This window comes from Meleagris gallopavo, chromosome 3, assembly GCF_905368555.1.
Source record: "Meleagris gallopavo chromosome 3, MGAL_WU_HG_1.1, whole genome shotgun sequence".
NCBI classification, from domain to species: Eukaryota; Metazoa; Chordata; class Aves; order Galliformes; family Phasianidae; genus Meleagris; species Meleagris gallopavo.
In genome coordinates this window covers 68,971,031-68,991,797 of record NC_139406.1, presented here as the reverse complement: position 1 = coordinate 68,991,797, position 20,767 = coordinate 68,971,031, and the positions used below count along the sequence as shown (strand labels likewise).

Genomic DNA, 20,767 nt, shown 5'->3' with positions numbered 1-20,767 from the left:
ATGTCCAGCCTAAATCTCCCCTGGTGCAGCTTGAAGCCATTCCCTCTAGTCCTATCACCAGTTACACAAGAGAAGAGGCTGACCTCCAGCTCACTACAACCTCCCCTCAGGTAGTTATAGGGAGCAATAAGGTCTCCCCTGAGCCTCCTCTTCTCCAGGCTGAACAAATCAATGAACAATATCAGACTTCAGTGATGAAGGAAGTTGCAAGATTACTATCAATGAAATCTAAAATAGAAGAGAGGCTCAAGTATTTGCTGGATTTAATCTAGCAATCTGTTATTAAAAGTGCTGGTTATTTAGTTTCCCATAGCACTAGGAGGAGAATGTATCAATGTAAGAGAAGTACCAATAAGTACGTGTTTGTAACTAGAAAATCTGTGACTCATTTAAACAAGATATTCAGCATATATTCTATAATATTTCCAAGAAAATGGTAGTGTGTTGACATAATCTATATAAATGCAGTCCTCACAGAAACACAATTTCCATTCCAACTCAGTTTTGTACTATGATTTGTAAAGTAACAAGAATAGCTACAGAGTAGACATCCTCACCTCATATGCAACAACTAATTAAACCTTTTCATTCTTTAGTCCCTAATATATGCTGACATGCTTTGAATAGTGAATCTATCAATTTTTTGAATTATATTATTTGGAGAGGCATGTGTTTTAATGTAAACATGATACTTTTTTCCATTTGAGTCAACACTGTAAGAATATTTGCAGTTTAAATATAACATATACTTTATCAGAACACTTTTTTTCCCCCAAGACCGAGATATTTTTGCATTTTTGATGACAATTTTATTATTATTTTTATTACGTTAAAATGTGCAGTTCCTTATCTTACTATAGTGCAGAATATTCCATGAACTCCTGAGACTCACTGACTTATATGGGAACTCCCCAAGGGTACAAGCAAAAGAATTGGGTGCAAGACTATTTACAAACTGTTTTGTAGACTCCAAAGTGCAGTCACTGCTGGGGAAATAGCGGCTCTGTTAAGGCCTAATGTTCATTGGATGAAGAGTTTTGTACAGAACTTCATGTACATGTGCTGTAACTTGCAGTGCATTAGAGAGAATGGGAGCTTTCCAAGGATTCCTGGCTGCAAGCCTAGATTTAATGTCTTCAGAGGTTTTTATTGTGCTTCTTTTATGACTGGCTGTTTGTTTGTTCATATTGAATCATCATCATATGGCAGTAGGAACATTTCATGGAGTCAAAGTCTTTTTTACTTTGGACAAAATCAGAATGAACTGAAATGCTGAATCCAGTTTGGAACAGAGAAACCAAAAGGAAATATAGCTGTTTTTGTTGTTGCTTTTTTTTTTTTTTTTTTTCCTTTGACTGAATAATCAAGTTGACAATAATACAAGATTAGTAACATGACTTGTATTGATTTGTTACCATTACTATGTTCTAGAACACATCAGAAAAGCCATTGAACCTATCATCTCCAGTTGCACTATACTGCAAGATCTGGCACTTTGAGACTTGTAGTTGGAATAGGTTAACTGGAAAAGTTCTGGTACAGAAGACTTTCCAGGAAGAGTTAAGTGCTCTCTGAGTATATGATAATGATATTGTTTGTGGTGTTCTCTCACAAAAGGCACAAATCAAACCATTGTGTTGTTACATATCTGAGAATGCTGAATTTCATGTTTAGTGTCATCCATCTGCTGGTGGTAATCAAAGACTCAGTGACATAATTTAAAAGTATTCTACGTAATAGTTTTTCCTAGAACTGAAAGCATTCTCTATATACTCATAGATTTTTTTTAGATTATTTCAAGGTGTCAGGGAAGGTAAATAAAAACAAAGAAGTGTATAAATATCACTGCTACTGTCTACATAGCAAAAATTGGACAGGTGGATATGCATCAAAATATTTTATAAAAAGCTGAAAAAAAATTGATAATGAAAAAATATATAAATTCGAATAAAGCAGAAAGAATTAAAATAATGGATATATTAAAATCACTATTTACTAATGACAATAGATCAGAAACAAAATGAGGACACATTTCAAAATTTAATATTAAGCAAATATTTGAGCTAGCAGTGACCATAAACGCAGTAGTGTGTGCTTGTTGCTAAGAAGACCAATACTATCCTAGTGTGCATTAGAAAGAGCATGGCCAGCAGGTTGAGAGAAGTTATCCTTCCCATCTACACTGCCCTGGTAAGGTCACATCTGGAGTACTGTGTCCAGTTCTGGGCTCTTCAGTTCAATAAAGACAGGAAACTTCTTGAGAGAGTCCAATGGAGGGCTGGGATTTTTCTTCCAAAGCCAAAACATAGCATCATACCAGATATGAAGAAAATCAACTCTATCCCAGCTGAAATCTGGGATTGTCCAGGACAAGAGATGATTAGGAGCCACAGGCATCTCCCTTATGAGGAATGACTGAGCCCTGGGACAGGTCATCCTGGAGAAGACTTAGAAGTGATCTTATCGATGCTTATAAATATCTAAAGAGTGGATGTCAAGGGGACAGGGCTAGGCTCTTTTTGCTGGGGCCTAGTGATAGAACAAGAGGGCAGTGTTCTATCTGAATATGAGAAAGAAATGCACTAATGTAAGGTTTACAGAGCTCTGGGACAAGCTGTCCAGAGAGACTGTATAGTCATTTTCTCTGGAAATATTCAAAACCTGGACACTTTCCTGTGCAACCTACTATATGCAGTCTGCACTAGAAGAGAAATTGGACTTGATGATCTCCAGAGGTTCCTTCCAAGCACTACTATTATGCAGTTCTGTGAATGTGCATCAAAGTGTTCTTAAGTGAATACCAAATACTAGTAGCAGTTTTAAGAGATGCCTCATTTAGAGTGAAATTGTTGATATGGAGTAGTGTAAATTTGTTAGTTTGAATGTAGAGAAGATATTAAAAATATTAAAACTAATAATTAAAACTGCTGCTTTTATCTGAACTGCCAAGGGCAACAGCAGTCATTAAGTTAGAGAATATAACTTAAAAATTGTGTTAGTTACTGCAGTTAGTTAATGCACTCACCTGAGCACAGACAGGGAAGGGCCAAGGCTCTCATGAAGGCATTTGTTTCAAAAGATAACCTATAACTAAGGTTATGGATGCCTCTGAAAATAAGCTATGTTCACTATATTCATTTGAAAAAGTTATTTCTCCATAATTTCTGCATGAATTACGCCAAAACTGTTACATTAATAAACAAACAAGAAACAAAAAAATAATGTAATGCCTCTTTGGGCACTTTTAAAGCACAAGATCTAGTATTTTAAGAGTTTATTTTCTTTTTTTTTAATATATGTATACATATTTTGGAATACTGGGGGAAATGCACAGAGTACTTGAATTCATATTGAGCATTTCAGAGCTGTCATACTGTAGAAAATAGAATTACACCTTTTTTAATGTAAAACACTGCCATAAAGAATACTTCAATTGTGTCCAGTTCACTCTAAAACAGATGAACTTCTTGTCCTACCACTATTATAATTAATGAAATGTAGATCCCACGAAACGTAGTCACAAATGAATAGTAGATGAACAAATGATTCTTCCACCTAATCTTCCATCTGATCTCTCTAAGAGTTTAATACAGAGGCCCACCTGTAGAAATAACTATTTCTTATTATTCTAAGGAAAAAATAATAATAAAAAAACTGATTAGAAAATGTCTTTAATCACATATTATGGATAAAACTGACCAGATACATCAAGGGATGACTTGGCTGCACAACAGATGTGCCTTTGATTTTTTTTATACATTTAAATGGTCACAACAGAATGTCAGTTTCACTAGTTTTTACTTTTTGACCTTCTGACTTAAAGTTTTCCTTTAGGTTTGTTTTGTGGTTTTGTTTTGTTTTGATTTACTTTGTTCTGGTCTGGCCTGCTTTGGTTTGTTTTCAACTCCTTGCTGTTCACAAGGCTGTTGTATGCTTTTTTTCCTCAGTCCTTGGCTGACATGCCATTTTTACCCTTTCTAAAGTATGTTTTCTGAGAGGCCACCACCTTGACTGTCAAGCTCAGCTGTGCCTTGCACTGGTGTTATTGCAGCCGACTGGAACTGGCTGTGAATAGCATGGTGTAGCTTGATCTCTCCTCACATAGGATCCCTGTATCACCTACTGCCAGCACCTGGCACTGACACCGAGTGCAAATGGCCAGAATATACACTTGACAAATTGAAAAATGAAGCTTTTGGATAAAATGAGAAGATCAAAATAGTTTGTAAAATAGAGGACAAAATGCATGTCTTGGATCTAGCATCATGCAGCACTAGAAATGGGAGAACTGGGATGTGGTATTTTATTGAAATTAATACATAAAGTTAGGAGGGATTTCAGAGGATTTGCCAACATTTTGGCTAATTGACCATACTTTAAAATTTGGTTATATTTTTGCATCAGCTTTAGTTGTAGCTTCTTTTATTACATCCTATCTTTCTGGTGCATAAACCAGTAGCAGACTTTGGATGAACAAGAGTGCAGTTTGCAATTTCATTTAGCATCCTTGAAAGAGCTGTATTCGACGTATTAAAAATGAAGGGGAAAAAAAACTTTCTTTTTTGACTAATGGTCTTTCAAAGTATCTACAGAGTGCCCTAGTCTTTTGACTCCTTTGGAAAGAGAATTAGCATATTTTAGTCTCTAATCTTTGAACTCTAATCATTGGATTATCGATCCTCTTTTTAAAGGTACAGCAAGAGACTTCAGCACGAGTTATGAGAAATGGTTTTGCATATATCTCAAATGAGCGAAAGAGGCTATTCGATCTAAAGGTTCCTCAGAAGATGAAGCCAAGAAAGTAGATTTCAACATAAACAGAGCCCATTTTTGACCCTGTGTTTTGGTTTAACCACAAAGTCATTTGCTCACCCTGCCCTTTCCAGTGGGATGGGAAAAAGAATCAAGCAAAAGAAAAAATTAAAACTCGTGGGTTGAGATAAAGCTATTTACTAAGATAGAGATAAGAAAAAAGATAATGGCTATGATAAATATATATATATATATGTTTATGTATATAACAAGTGATACACAAGTGATTGCTTACTACCCCCCAGACTCTTTCCCAGGTAACCCCCAGGCAGCAGAAGAGAGTGAGATGAACTCCTATCCCATTTAATACTCCTTCCACTTTATGTCAATTGTCATGGAATATCCCTTTGGCCAGTTTAAGTCAGCTGTCCTCATTCTCATCCCTCCCAGCACCTTGGGCCTCTCACTGAGAATGGCATTGGCTCTGTACAACACATCTTATAAGCAACTATTAACATTGGTATGTTATCAACATTGTTTTTCTCAAAGAACCAAAACCACAGAGTCATACCAGACACTCCTAAGAAAACAATTAAATCCCAGTGAAACTAAGACAGCCTGAATAAATTGTTTGCTATTAATTTACATTGTCATTTACATAAAAGAAGAAATACTAGAAAAATATGCATGCTACTTCTTAGCAAAGATTTCCTAGGTAAAATCGTTCCATACATTTCATGCTTGAAAATGTACACCAGCGAAGATTTCATGTCAGTGGTTTGGCTGAAATTGAACACTTCATTTCAGGTGAAATGTATCACTTCCCGCAAACAACAAATTCATGACTGTACCCGTACCTTCTACTCTGAGTCACAGGCAGTTCTTCTCATCTTGGTGTTGGTTAGATAAACATATTGTTAAGAAAAGGGGTATGTTCATTACAAACAATGGCTGTGATTTGTGCAGAGGAGTGCTTCAGTGTCTCATTAGCTGATTAGTAATGGGAATTAGCAGTAGTTTACAAGTTGTATCAAGGAATTATATTCCTTACATTCCCTGATATAGGGAAGCATCAGAATGTGAAATGTATTTAATGCTGGTTTTCTGTCTCTTGAGTTGGTCTGAAGTCCACTACAGGATCTCACCATAGGAGGTGCTGAGGTTTTTCTGAGCAAAGTTAAAAGGTTTCTGGGTTCTCACAGTGGTGTTTTAGAGTCCATTTTCACCCCATTATATGGTCATGCTGTTGTCACATATTCATTAAGAGAGATGAATTGGTTTTACTAGTTCAAATCTTCAACTCATTATGCATTCATCTGTTAGAGACTGGATAACAGTCCATAACAGTAGCTATGGCAGATAACAGTAGTTTTAGAGGAGCCTTGTTTGTTCTTAAAGTAAATCAGCTTAATAATAAGATGAGCTAAAGTATTCAGTCTGTATATAAAATAACCCATTTAGTTGTTTCCTAAAATGGGCTAAATTGGTAGCATCCGTTTAATGTCTGATTCCAGTGTCACTAGAACCAATTGTTTTCTTCTGTGTAATTAAGTAGGAACTGAAGTAGGGCTAGTCTATACATTTCTTTGCAAATCCTGTATGTATTAAAATAGTAATAATAATAATGTCAGTACTCATTCTCAAAGCTAATATTTTTTTCTACTTTTAAATTCCTTAGACTGTAACTCTTTCTTCTGCTCCATTGAAATTGTTTTAAAGAAAAATTCTCAAAAGCATTTTATTCTTTTTTCCTATTATGTACAATTCTCTTTTAAGTTAAATGCTATAAATTTCAAATTTGGGATGTAGAAAATGGAGGCTACAAAAGAAATATTGAAATTCCTCAAAATAAGTAGGAACAAAGACTTTAAATCCATATGTTGCAGGCCCAGTAGGCAAATCCTGTTATCCTGCAATCATTGGAATCTCCTGGTGAAATTCAGATGAACTGATGAAGTAGATGTGGAAAAGTGGCTTTTGAAATTATATCAAGATATTATACATTATCAAGATATTCCTGATTTATAACTACTTTGATACAATAAATATAAATAATATTCATCAAAATTCATGGAACTTTGAAATATTCTCATAAAGGTGTGTAGTAGTGGACCTTCATTCTCCCCTGTATCATGTCTCTGGAGATTTTATTCTGTGATGTTTCTTTGTACACAACCCTTCTTTCTGTGTAAGAGAACAATTTAAAATCACTAAAGATCATAGTTCATTATTTACCATGTGCTGGTTTTGCAGTGCTCAGATGGGAAAAGCTTACGATGCACATTTGTCTGATTTTTTCTGTTTGCCTCTCCAGCTTTGCATAGCTTCTGGGAATTTTTGATCTTCTATTGACAAAGGCTTCTTTTGCATGTGATGAAAGGTGGCTTATGGGAAAAGGCATGACCCAGGCTGAAACCTTCATGTATTTTGTCAATACTATTAACCTACAGTATTAATTGGAATTCAGCATTTAATTAACATTGATTTAGGGCAGAAGTATTGCATTTATTTGGCTTTCTGTAGAAAATTAAATTGGCCTAGCGGTGATCTCTGAGGAACAGCCATAAGAAAACTCCTTTCTCTAGCGACTGTAGATACTCTGTTTTTCAGTTTTGCATCTCATTTCATGTTTTGATGGTGGAATACCTTTAACAGCACTATATATATACTTTAACATCACAACTTTTCTTTCCTTTTATACCCACAGCATGTTTTCATATTCTCTTTAAAATCAGCACAAGACCTAATTTCTTCTTAAAGGCAAAATAATTTTCGTTGCCAAGTAGGTGTGAAAGCTATCACAAAAAAGGTTTCCAATTTTTTTTTTTTTATTTTTTTCTAACTCCAAATTTTTTAGAATGTGCATCACATTGGGTAGTTTTCCTGTTTTTAGTGAGTGTTGTTTAGAGCTCAGAGTCAAGGTTGATGTGCTGCATGTCATTGCAAAATTGTAGGTGGAGTTCATTAAGCATAAAATAAAGATCAGAGCTTTAGAGATTTTGCAGCATATTGTTATTTTACCACTGGTGATGGTTACTGGTCCAGAGATAGAGGAGAAAATGTCATGCTGAGATGGAAAAAAAAAGAAAAAAAAAAAAAGGAAAAAAAAAAAGCCATTACTAGTTTGAATTTTTTTTTTTTTTAATAAATTAATTGAGATATCCTCAGATGGTTTTTAATTCTCCTATCATCAGTTTCATCCCTTGAGGAATATGGAAGAAGTTTACAATGACAATAAATACCAGGGAATGGTATGGAAACTATTATGATAGAAATATAAATTAAAAAGTCCATTTAAAAAAATGAAGTGGCAATAATGCTTAACAATGCAAAATAGAAATAAATAAAATAAAATTTTTCTAAGAGTTCATGGAATCAAATATGATGAACACAATTTACCTCAATCATCACTGAAAAGCAAGTTTGTTTATTGTGTTACGTATTCTCATTATGAGCCAGAATTTTTTGCTATAATGCAGCCATCCATTCAAGATTCTCCACAAGGAAATGCTTTTGTGAAGAAGATTTTTGCTATTACCATGCACAAACTGCTACATTTTAATCCCTTCATCTAATCACTCAGCTATATATGTATGGGAAAAATTACCTACAGTGTTTACTGACAGCACAGAATGGTTTATGTACAAGCTCTGTTCAGTTTGTTTCCTCTTAAAAATTTTATAACAGTCAATCTGAGTGACTGTTCCTGCTCCTTCATCCTGCTATTACTCTTTGTCCATAAAAGTATTTCTGAAGTAGCTCACAGTCTGTCCTTACTCAATGCCCATTTTCTGATTCTTATATTGTTCTCTTTTGAATTCAGTTTTGATTTTTAGTTTGTTTGTTACAGTTCCTGTTTTTTGAACTGGGAATAATTGTCCAAATTTAATTGACTTAGTATGCCTGTGGTCATAATATTTAACGATCTATTATTATACAATATCCCAGCTGCACTGGGATGATCCAGGTATTTGGTTGCAGATGCTTACAAAAAAACATTTGCTAGCCAACAAGGAAGGGCACGAAAGACTGTATTTAAGGTTTTTAGGCTTAGGATTGCAATGTATGTGACATGTCATAAATTCAACCTGTCTGGAGGAATTAATGTGTTTTGGGGAAATAGAGTAATTAGAAGTATATTAAACCAATATAGTGGAAAGAAACAGCTTTTCATTGCACAGTATTTCTCAAAAGAGACAAAATTGTGTTTATTTAGTATAAGCAAGTATGCTGAGTTGTGTTTTGTCAGAGAAACCGTTTCAGACTATTTACTTTGAGTGTGAATGAATGAATTCTTGGAGTGAATAAGCTTTCTTTATGACTGTGCCTCTTTCCAATTTCAATAATAGCCAAATTTCATTGTAAATGCATTTTCCAATATTTGTATCTGTTTATCAAAATGCAGATGATAAAAATGCTAGTAAATATAAGTTTGTTAAGGAGAAATTTAGTAAATTTTGTGCTGAAATGATTCATTCTTTCTATAAACAGAGCCTTCCTATTTGATACCTCTGAAAAATCCTTGGCGTATTTCACTGCCAGAGTTTCTCAAACTGAGTTCCAGAGTTTGAACTCTGGCAATCTAAAATTGTTAGGTCTCTTAAGTTCATATAAAATTCAGCCAGGAAAATTCAATTTACATAAACAAATTGTCCTGTGAATATTCACCAGCATCTACCTTTCCATTCTTTTAAATGGTCGAAACTTCCAGTCCAGTTTTCAGACATTGCCAGATACTTACTCTGTCTTGTCGGTCTGCCTCTCTCTGAAAATACATCCCTTGGCAAAAAATGTGATTGTTTCTATCTATTTGTGTAAGAATATAAAAATACTAAAATTATACCCTTCCAAAATTTTATTTCTGTGAAAATCCTTCATCAGTCAGTTCTTGGAAGACTGTAAAGCTGTGTTAGTACAATTTAATGACAGGAAAAATACTAAAAGAATTTAGGAAGGTCAGTGGGGCAGATTCTTTGGTAATGCTGGTGCTGCTCCATTGAATTTTTTGAAGTCAAGGAATTTATACTAATGCACTTCTAAAGGCAGAACTTGGTTTGTTATGTTCAAATTGCTTTTCAGAATGGAGTATTTAGACATTAAGAGTAGTGGCATATGAAAATCATATTTCAAGCTATAGATTCTTCCTTCTTAATATTTGCCGGATATATCAAATTATAGAAAAACCTCCTGAAAACAAATAGAAGGACAAAGATCCTGGATTAGATCTTGCAAAGGGCTGCTGTTGTTGGTGATACAGAAAATGAAAGAAGGTAAATGAAGGCTGAACACCAGCGAGCAGCTGCAACTTTTGCAATTGCTTACAACTTTTCACACTGGTGGCTATTATGTTGTCATACACATTTCTGCAGATGCCTGTGTATCCGTGAGTCTGCATGTGTTTTGAAAGGAATCCATAAAAGTAAAGTGCTATTAATTCATAGAATCACAGAATCATAGAATCACCAAGGTTGGAAAAGACCTAAAAGATCATCCAGTCCAACCGTTCACCTATTACCAATAGCTCCCACTAAACCATGTCCCTCAACACAACATCCAGTCTTTCCTTGAACACTTCCAGGGTCGGTGACTCCACCACCTCTCTGGGCAGTCCATTCCAGTGCCTGACCACCCTTTCTGAAAAGTAATACTTCCTAATGTCCAGCTTGAATCTCCCCCGCCGTAGCTTGAAACCATTCCCTCTAGTCCTATCACCAGTTACACAAGAGAAGAGGCTGACCTCCAGCTCACTACAACCTCCCCTCAGGTAGTTATAGAGAGCAATAAGGTCTCCCCTGAGCCTCCTCTTCTCCAGGCTGAACATTCCCAGCTCCTTCAGCCTCTCCTCATATGGCCTGTGTTCCAGACCCCTCACCAGCTTTGTTGCCCTCCTTTGAACACGTTCCAGGGCCTCAATGTCTTTCTTGCAATGAGGGGCCCAAAACTGAACACAGTACTCGAGGTGCGGCCTCACTAGTGCTGAGTATAGGGGAACAATCACCTCTCTGCTCCTGCTGGCAACACTGTTTCTGGTGCAAGCCAGGATACCATTGGCCTTCTTGGCCACCTGGGCACACTGTCGGCTCATGTGCAGCCGAGCATCAATCAATACCCCCAGGTCCATTTCCTCTACGCAGTTTTCCAGCCACACCGCCCCAAGCCTGTAAAATTCCTAAAATTATCACCTTTGGTTTAGAGTTCTTCTCAACCTCAAGTGGTAGGTGACTGGGAGAGTGTATCAGAGAGTTGTCATTGCATGTTTTCTGCTTTTGTTCCCTTGTTTGTCAATTTGCTGATGCCTCAAGACAGAAGATGCAGGCCTAGTGAGCCATGGTAGTAACTGATACCAGAAAGAAAGGAGTTTGGTTATTTTTTGGCAATTTTGTATGTGCTACCCCTTTCATGACTATATAGCCAGGTTCACATGAGGATGTTTTGAAATTATTTCTAAATTTAAAATATATATTAATTCTAATATTTTTAAGTATATACCTTTTAATCTTGTTCTTTACTTTTATCTGTATTTTAGATTTCATTGTAAAATGTTTAAATTGTGTTAATTTCATGTGAAAAAATTAGTCACTCAATACATAATTCATCAAATTCTGAGAAAAAGTGAATAAATGTAGGTATAATGTGCATGATCCTTAAAACTAGCATGCTTGTGTTAGCAAATATTATATTGCTCCTATGTGGTTTGACTGATGTAAGTGGCAGGTGCAAGAGGCGGAATTAGCCTTGCACTGCACGTTTACCTCCGTAGTGTTCTGTTATCTCCTACACAGTCCATGCTGGAGCTACACAGACAAATCAAGAAAAATATCTCTTAAAATCACATGGTAATCTACAAACTTTACAATCTTCTGAGGTCATGTAACTAGATGTTAAGTGCCACATGCGGCCTGTGGTTTGTGGATTGGACGCGCCTGCTCTAAGCTGTGCCAGTTTCCAGAAGAACACAGATCTCTTTTGCTTAGCAAGCTGATCCATACAGAAGGTGTAAAACACTGGTAACAGATATCTGTCAGGATAGCTCTTTATCGTGTAAGGGGCTTTGTTCTTTTTTTTATAATATTAATACTGTGAAAATGTGAAAATGTATATAAAAAGTGAAATGCATGGCTAGACTACCTGTTGTCAACAGGAACTTTTTGTTGTACCACTTCAGCTTTTATAGCAAAGATGTTTTTAGCGATGCTCACCAAATGAATTACATATTAATTTCTCAACTGAACATTCCTTATCAGTCAACAAGGCGCCTTCCATATAATTCTCACTTAATGCAATAGCACATCTATCCCACAGGGAGAAACCATTTTAAGTGTCAGCAACATAAAAGAGATGGGAATTTGAGCAACCTGGTCTAAAGGCAGGTGTCTCTGTCTATATCAGGGGGTTGGAAATAGATGATCTTAAAGGTCCCTTCCAACCCAAACCATTCTATGATTCTATGATTTGTTGACATACTGGGTTTAACACTTATAATTGGTTATAATATTAAAATTTTTGCATGCAAAGAGTGCAAATCTTCACTACAGTAAAGTTGGGGCTATTATACTAAAGTTATAGCTATATTTATGGACATTGCACTGTTAGCAGCCACTGCAGAGAAACGGCTTGCAGAATTAATTGATCACACATATACATACACCTCAGTTCAAAAGCACTTGTAGTCTTCTAATGTTGAGCATCTTACTGGAATGATTTTGAGAAGATTACATCATCTTATACAATACACTGTGCATTCTGCTGAAGATTATCTGCTCCACAATCAAGTGGGCAGTTTATTCTAACCTCAGGGAACAAGCACTTTTGACACGTTTGGAATGAGAGGAAGTAGCATGGATGCACAAATACAATTATGTGAACACCAAAAGAATCTGCACTAAAAATGCTAGGGTAGGCTGTTCATTATTTCCAGGATATCAACTTATGTATCAGTGCCTCAAAGCATAGTAAGAGACGTGTATTTGGTTTCCAGGATCAGTGGTTTTGGCGAGTCAGAAACAACAGGGTGATGGATGGATATCCCATGCAGATTACCTACTTCTGGAGGGGGCTGCCTCCCAGCATTGATGCAGTTTATGAAAACAGCGAGGGGAATTTTGTCTTCTTTAAAGGTAAGAAAAGTCAGAATTTGTGTAATACTTATGACCGATGATTTTTTTGGAATATATTTACCTATTTTTACTAGCGGTTTGTAAATTATGTTGTAAATTCATAGCTAACTGAAGAGTGCATGAGTTATGTTTTTTCATTCTGTCAACTCAGCTCTAATTTATGGTTACCCTTCAAAGTATCAAATTTTTTACTCTGATAGATGCCATAGAAATTTGGAAGTATAAATTCAACATATTATAATGCAGTGATCTTTTTTTGGACCATTTTGGATCTTTCTTTGGAAAATGTGGATCAGATGCAAGAATACACACATACAATGTATTTTCATGTACTTCTCTTTGTTCTTCTTTCTTATTACAAATGATCTTTGCATTTTTAAATGTTACCTCATCTACATATATCTTACTGTCTACTGTGCTGTATTTATTTGAGTACTATGATGCTAAGAGTTTTAGGTGAGAAATGAATTGCTAAAAAATATATTTTCCATATATGTATCTTCAGTATTTTTGTAAAAGTTTCATTCTAGGCATCAGTGGATCATTAAAATTATTCTAATTCCGATTTTGTGAGAAATTGTCCTGCATGTTAAATAAATACTCATGTAGCAATAGAAGAGTGAAAACCATATAAAATATGTTTGATAATACCTTAAGAGAAGAAATAAGAGACTGCAATTTGTGTTGTGTGTGATTCACTTAACCCCTACAAAAAGGTAGAAAACATGTTTGTTTCTAAATTGTAATGTCAGAAATGAATTGTTTTTTACAAGCAGAATAATTAACAGGAAATATAAGAAGTATTTAATTCACTATGAAAAGGTTATCAACTTTGGAATACTAAATATACTTAAATACTTAATAACATGAAGAAATAGCACATAACAGTGCAAAAAAGATTAATCCTGTGTTCTGTTAATGGGGAACTGGAGGTGTTCAAGGTCAGGTTGAATAAGGCCCTGGACCATCTGATCTAGTACTTCATCTAGCAGTTGGTTACCCTACCTGTGGCAAGGGATTTGGAACATGATGATCCTTAAGGTCCCTTTCAACAAAAGCCATTCTATGATTGTAGGAACTTGTAGGCTTTTTGTTGTGAATTGTAAGATAAATTACATTCCATGCAGTACATATCTATTTACATTACATCGAAACAATGTATGCTTTTACTTGTGCTACCATAAAATAAATTTAATGTCATAAAATCTGAGAAGGTAGTAAGTTCAGGAATCATTATGAAAGTACCTCAAAACTCCTATCCCATTGCTTGATTTTTGTGTCTGTGGGTCATGTAAGGATAGAGGGATTATTCTGTAGGTATTTCTTGGCTTATCATGTTACACAGAGCAAAGGAACAATCCTGTGCATGTCGGAACTCTTCCTCAATAATTCTGGGGTCCGCTGCCTGAACTTCAGACAGAAATTATCCAGCTCAGTGTCAGACTTGCTTTCCTTTCATTTCCTGCCCAGAGATCAAAATTTGTTCTGTCATTATTTAAATCTTCACCCAATGTTGGCTGACTCATGTTAGGCCTTAGAGGAATAGATTGATTCTATTATATGTAATATCATAAGTTTACAAGACAACAGGAGAGGCTAAGAGGAATTTTTTTTAACATGGGAAATTAAATAATCAAGATTAACTAAAGCAAACAGAAACAACAGTTCGTACAAGTCATAAAATTATGTTTTTTTTTCTTTTGCTTTTCCTCAGCTTATGTTCTTTGTGTTCAAATCAGCCAATTTTGTGCCTTGATATCATATACCTGGCTTTTTACTTGTTTTTGTTCAGAGTGCCTTCCTTTGTTTTTCCAGTGATGTTTGTACTGTGTCTTTGTTCACAAAAGTCAAAAGTGCTTACATTTTTTTCTGGACTTTTGCTTCTCTGTTACTCTTTGTGATTTTCAATATCTACCTGATGGTATTTGTCTATCAGTGGAATTCATATTTTCCTAATGCCACAGAACTGATAGGTTCAATTGAGTCTTTTATATGTATAGCCTTGACAACTCCTGTTAAAGAAAGATCTCAGCTGATTTCTGAAACATGCCTGCAGAAGTCTATGTACAATGGCTGCTCTGAAAGTAATGCCTCCTATTTTATTATGTCAGCCAAGAAAATCGGAGGCAGATGTTGGTCATATTGCAGTAGAGGTCAAACCTTTCCACCAATCTTTCGTTACATTTTGTTGCCATGTAGCAGATGGCAGAAGAGGGGCAGTCTGACAAAATGGCATCTGGGATGGAAGTGCATATGAAGCAAAGTTCTGGAATTGAATTCTTCCATTGGGGAAAAAATGGCATTCATTGACATTCGTCGACTTGCTGAACATTTATGGAGACCAGAGGATGTAGCACAGTGAGGTGATTGGTGGTACATTTCAGCAGGAGTAACAGTGACATGAAAGATAAACCATGTTTTAGATGGCCATGCACAGCTGCAACACCATGAAATGAAGAGCTTTTCAATCAGTTCATCCATGCAAACTGACAGATTATAACCAGTGAACTGTATATGGAGCTGAATATCTGCTTCAGTGAGTTGGAAACAGTGGTGGAAGCCTGGAATACCGCAAAGTTTACACCAGGTGGGTCCCACAAATAATCACAGAGAAACAAAAAGACCATTTGCAAGTTTTTCAGTACCTATTGAACCAATATCAGGCTGAAGGGGCAGTTGTCTGGATCACATCATCAGTGATGACAAGTTGTAGTGTCACATCTATAAACCAGAGTCAAAATGGTAGTTGTGGCAATCTGTGAATTCCCCATCAAAGAATACACAGCTTTCAGCAGATAAAGTGATGTGCACTCTCTTTTGGGATAGGAAAGGAGTGATCCTTCTGGAAGTCCTGGAGCCTGGAGAAACCATCAGCTCTGATTGCTACATCAAGTTCTGAGTAAGCTGAAGGCTCAAACTTCCAAAGTCAAGCCAGAGAAGAAGACAATATCCTCACTAATATTCTTCATTTTTTGTTAGCCCTGAAGTAGTCTGGCAGTTGGACTAGATAATCTTTGATGGCCACTTCCAACTCAATTCAACTCAGTTCAATTCAACTCAACTCAACTCAGCTATTCTATTCTAATTTGATTTGTTTAAATACTTGCCTTTTATGACAGAAATCATCAAGTTTGAAATAGTTGACTTAAATGAAAACCGGTTTAAATCTTCATTACTTTTTTTTTTTTTAAATTAATAGTAGTACTAGATTTTTTTCTACTTCTTTGTATTCAGTAGAGCTCAGGATATTAATAGATTTCTGTTTTATAGTACTAGAAATGGAATACAATGCAGGTATAAAAATATTTGGAACAACTTTTTAAAATGGGAACTATATTACAAAATATGAGCCATATGCTCATATTGAGAAGGCAGTTCAAGATGGAATATTTATTTATGATCCTTTGAAACAACTTTATAATTTATTTTTTGCTATGAGAAATGTAGTTCTTCCTCACTTGTCCTATCAGTATGCTTAAAAGCGGTTAGCATTACTCTTCTGAGAATATTTGAGGAGCCTCTGAGACTACACATGATGTGTTAGGTGTCTATAGAAAATACAGTTGCATCAAGTTCAAGACTATTGGATCAAATGTCTTTTTTGGATTTGAAATTTTTGTGGTTTTGAATATTTTTTCATACATTACCATTTGAACTTTTTTTTTTTTTTTTTCCCATTAGTATTTGTTTATACAACGGAAAACATTGTAAAATTTCAGTAGGATGCTTGTAGTGCAAAGCTATAAAGTGATACTTGCTCATTTTGGGTGGCTTAAGATACTTGGCCCGCCTCCTTATGTCTCATAATGCTCATAAAGTACACAGCAATCTGGTGGACGGCTGCTTATAAAAAGCAGCTGTTTACATTCTTGTTACTATTCATTGCTAGTGTTCATGCTGAAAGCTAATAAGAAGATGGCACCAGAATGGTACTCTTTTTTTCCCTTTTTTAATAGAGGAAATGTGAATAGTAAAATTTATTCGGTATACCTGTAGAAATTTATGTGGTGCTTAGAATTAAATTGTCAAGCCATCTGCACTGTTGAATGTTATGGTAAACCAAATGTAGCAATAGAAATGCTGCTGTAAAACTCACTGTACCAGCGCTACCATCATAACTTTCAACTGCACTTATCTCACTGCTTGGCAATTTTATGTTGACTTACTATATTGTCAGATCATGGACCAGAGTGGTAACAGACAAGAATTTGGAAAAAGAGATTAAGAAAAATAGTAGTTTCAGGATATCAGTAAGAAGACGCTTGATTCCGAAACACCAAAGTTAAAAGAAAAGGTGACTGGATAAAAGCTTTCCAGAATTAGATATTCAAATTCTACCTGGCTTCCGGCAAATAGGAGCCATAAAAGCTTTGAGAATTTGGCTCATCATAGCACCTGTAGTGGTTGTGCACTGTATCCTTGCATAAACATATATCATAATTGCATATACCAAGAACAGGAGACTTGATGCTGATAACCCTGGAGCACAAGCACTTAGCATTTGGATTCTAAAAATTAATGAATACAGTTTCTAAAATCTGCACAACTATTTGTAGTTGGCAGTAGGTAGTTAAATAGTCTGGAGACTACCTGGAGTTACATATTTGATATTTTAAGAGATGCATTGCAATGCAGATAGCCTTTATTTCTATTATTTTTTGAGAATGTCAAAGATAGATGCTGAGAAACTTCAAATAACTGCAGTCACAGTTCATCTTTCTCAGTTGTTCCCTTATAGTTATGATATTTAACAGAGCATTATTAAAAAAAGTAAGACATTTTGTCTTTTTTATCCCATTCTTCATTCTCAGCTTGTGACCTTACCATTCTGCTTGTTGTTAAATTAGATCTTACATTAGGGAAAAACTGCAGAGAGATAAAACATTCTAAAGATTGGCAAGAATTCATGAAACATGTGGTGCTTTATTAAACTCTGTGAGAATAACAAACCTACCAACCAAACCTAAAAAAAACCCCACAACTTTGTTGAATAAATAGAGTGCTAATTTCTGCCTCGGATGTAGTGTAGGACACTAACCAGGCACTAGCTATCTATAAGAACGGTGAAACTATGATTATTTTAGTTTTGTCATATATTCTTTAATTCCATTATAATCACAGTTAATGAAGTGCATTGACTATTCACTTGTGGAAGTGACATGTGACCTAAATGAAAGCATGCTAATTTAAAAATTTATTTTTAGTACATTTTAAAATACGTAAATATAATTTAGAAATAAAAGAAGCTAATATTCATTATAGTCAAGCATCATTTGCAGTTCTTTTCAGCTCATTATAATATGTAGTTCAGAGTTTGAATGCTTCTCATTCTTATTGAGACTTTTCTGTAATTTTTATCTGATCAAGAGCCACCTTTCCACCAGCAGGGGACAGAAGCTAAGAAGAGGAAAAAAAAAAGAAAAAAAAAAAGGAAAACCCTCCACACAAACAAAAAGAAAGTAAAAACTGGCAGCCAGATGGAACATTTCAATTTCTTATACACAGACCTTCCCATTCAGTCAACACAGTTGTAGCAGACTAAACATATCTTCCTATGTAAATGTTAAATACAATTTCCTATAGTTTGAATCAATAGAAGCCTTGCCCACTAATGTTAAAGCTCTCAGTGCCCTACATTCTCAATTTTTATACAGATATACTTAAATGTATATTTTTTTCTATTTATCCAAAAAGCATTTGCTTCCTAATAAAAAGTTGTGAAGGATTTAATTTCTCACTTAAGTCTTGTGTTCTCACATCTGTACTTTCTTTATTTGCTTTATCCTACTTCATTATATCTGAATATGTAACAAATACCTTACTCAGTAGTGCTGTCTCTTATAAAGGTGTGTACTCAACTGATGTTTATTTTGCTATGATCTGATCTTGTTAACAGCTGAGTTTGACTTGTTGGGTATGGCTGAAAAAGATCAGTTCCTAACAATTGGCTTTACTTATGAAACACGGAGAAAGGTAATGGCATTACATACATCACAGCATATGCCTCCCAGTGCTGTGCAACAGCTGTCATTTTGAATGATCTTCTGAAACAGAAATGAGCTGGCTCAGTATCATTCACTGGATGCCATCTGTTGTTCATGCTGTAAGTACCAACTAGTAAGATCCAAAACACGTGACTTCTCTTATTGTTGCATTTGCAACTGCCATTAGCATCTGAAGCCTTCTGTGTCCAGTTATCTGAACTGGGAGAAGCTTAAACCTCACGGGAGTAGGAACAGCGAAATACTGAAGATCACCGTCATCATCATCACCTTTAAGTGAATTTTTTAGGGTATCTCAGTTAAGATAAATGTCATGTTAGCACAGGCTTTAGTTCCAGATAAAAATGGATCTTAGCTTTCCATGTCTGTTCTTAGATCTCTGTGTCACTTTCATTTTCAGTACTTCAAATGGCTCTGCACATATTTATTCTTTGAATCCTTTCTTTCCTCAGCTGGCAAGGGGGTGAAGATGAATCTGTTGAGCAAACTGTAGTGTCTGCACTTGGAAGTGGGTGACAAGCAGCTGTAAACAAGCTGATAGACTCTGGAAACCCAGCATGGGAGGCCTTAAACTATATCCGCTCTCCTAATTAAAACTGTGATAAAATGAAAGTGTACTTTCAATCACTACAGTACAAACAGGGTGATTAAAAAAAAAAAAAAAAAAAAACAGATCCCTTTAAACTCATATTTAATACTACTGAGGGATAGCTAAAATATAAAACAAACTGCAAAATAGCTTTTTAGATTTTTCCTCCTGGTGACTGGCATATATCTGATCCTGGATCCTTGGGTTGATATTACATTTTCTTCTAAAATATTTATGCAGCACAGTGCCTTAACATATTAAGTTTGTGTAACAGCTTGCCTAGCCTAATAGGTAAATGTGACTACATTGAATAACATTGATTTTATCTATTAGGATCTCTTTCTAAATGTGTCTAAGGAAAATATATTTTGTCATAGAATGAGAGAATCATGGAATAGTTTGGCTTTGAAAGGATCATGTAGGTTTGAAGAGATCACATAGCTCCAACCCCCTTGCCATGGGCAGGGACACCTTCCTCTACATCCTGCTGCTCAAAGCCCCATCCAGCCTGAATGTGAGAATATTACCTTTTTTCAGCCCCAAATATCTATGTTTGAAAGAAAAGTCTTTGCTAAAAGACACAGATGAGAAGTGGATTTTGAAAAAGAATTACAAGGAAGCAAAAATGTGAAAGTGAGAAGGTGGTTGCAGAAATAGTATGTTGAAAAGACCCTAGGAAAGAATCTGGATGACAACAGAATTATTAAATATCATTAGGTTAAAGGCTTATAATATGAGACTGTAAAGTGAGTGGTATGAGTCATGGAAGTGTACAGTGAGAAAGATGAGCTTGTCTAGGAAGCTAGAACAAACTGGAGTTGTGGGTTGGTGAGTCAAGCTATCTAGTCAGAAGAGAGCACAGGAAAAAAACTCCAAATACAGGTACATTGGAGCCTATACTGGAAAATATTGTTGCCAATTTTGTTTTTATAGACATGCATGCCCATATATAAACAATATATGGAAGTAGTAAAGACAACAGTAGGGGTTCAACTGCTGAGCATTGCTGTACTAAAGGCAACCCTTCATTCATTTCAGAAGCACATGATTTTTACATCAGAACCTCAGTCTGCAGTATTTAGGCCATACTAAGGTTATTAATGTGAATACATGATATGAAAAAATACTGTTACATCTACAGTTACTTCTGAAATAGCCTGTACATTATGAATAAGTAATTTAACTTTTTTTAAGAGAAAGAGAATATGGAGTAATAATAGAATATGGTCAATATAAAAATTAGAATTTATATTTTGTATTTATTTATATGCTTTCTTATCTCATTTTGTCTTACAATTAATTTTCCT

General features: G+C 35.3%; 1 protein-coding gene across 1 annotated transcript in view; it reads left to right on the top strand.

Annotated features, from left to right (window-relative positions):
- The window catches only part of MMP16 (matrix metallopeptidase 16), a 47,775-nt gene that overhangs the window by 15,387 nt on the left and 11,621 nt on the right, over positions 1-20,767 (top strand). The window contains exon 3 of the mRNA XM_019614366.3: positions 12,731-12,869. Coding sequence (XP_019469911.2) covers positions 12,731-12,869 — 139 coding nt within the window. The remainder of the gene's footprint in view (positions 1-12,730; positions 12,870-20,767) is intronic.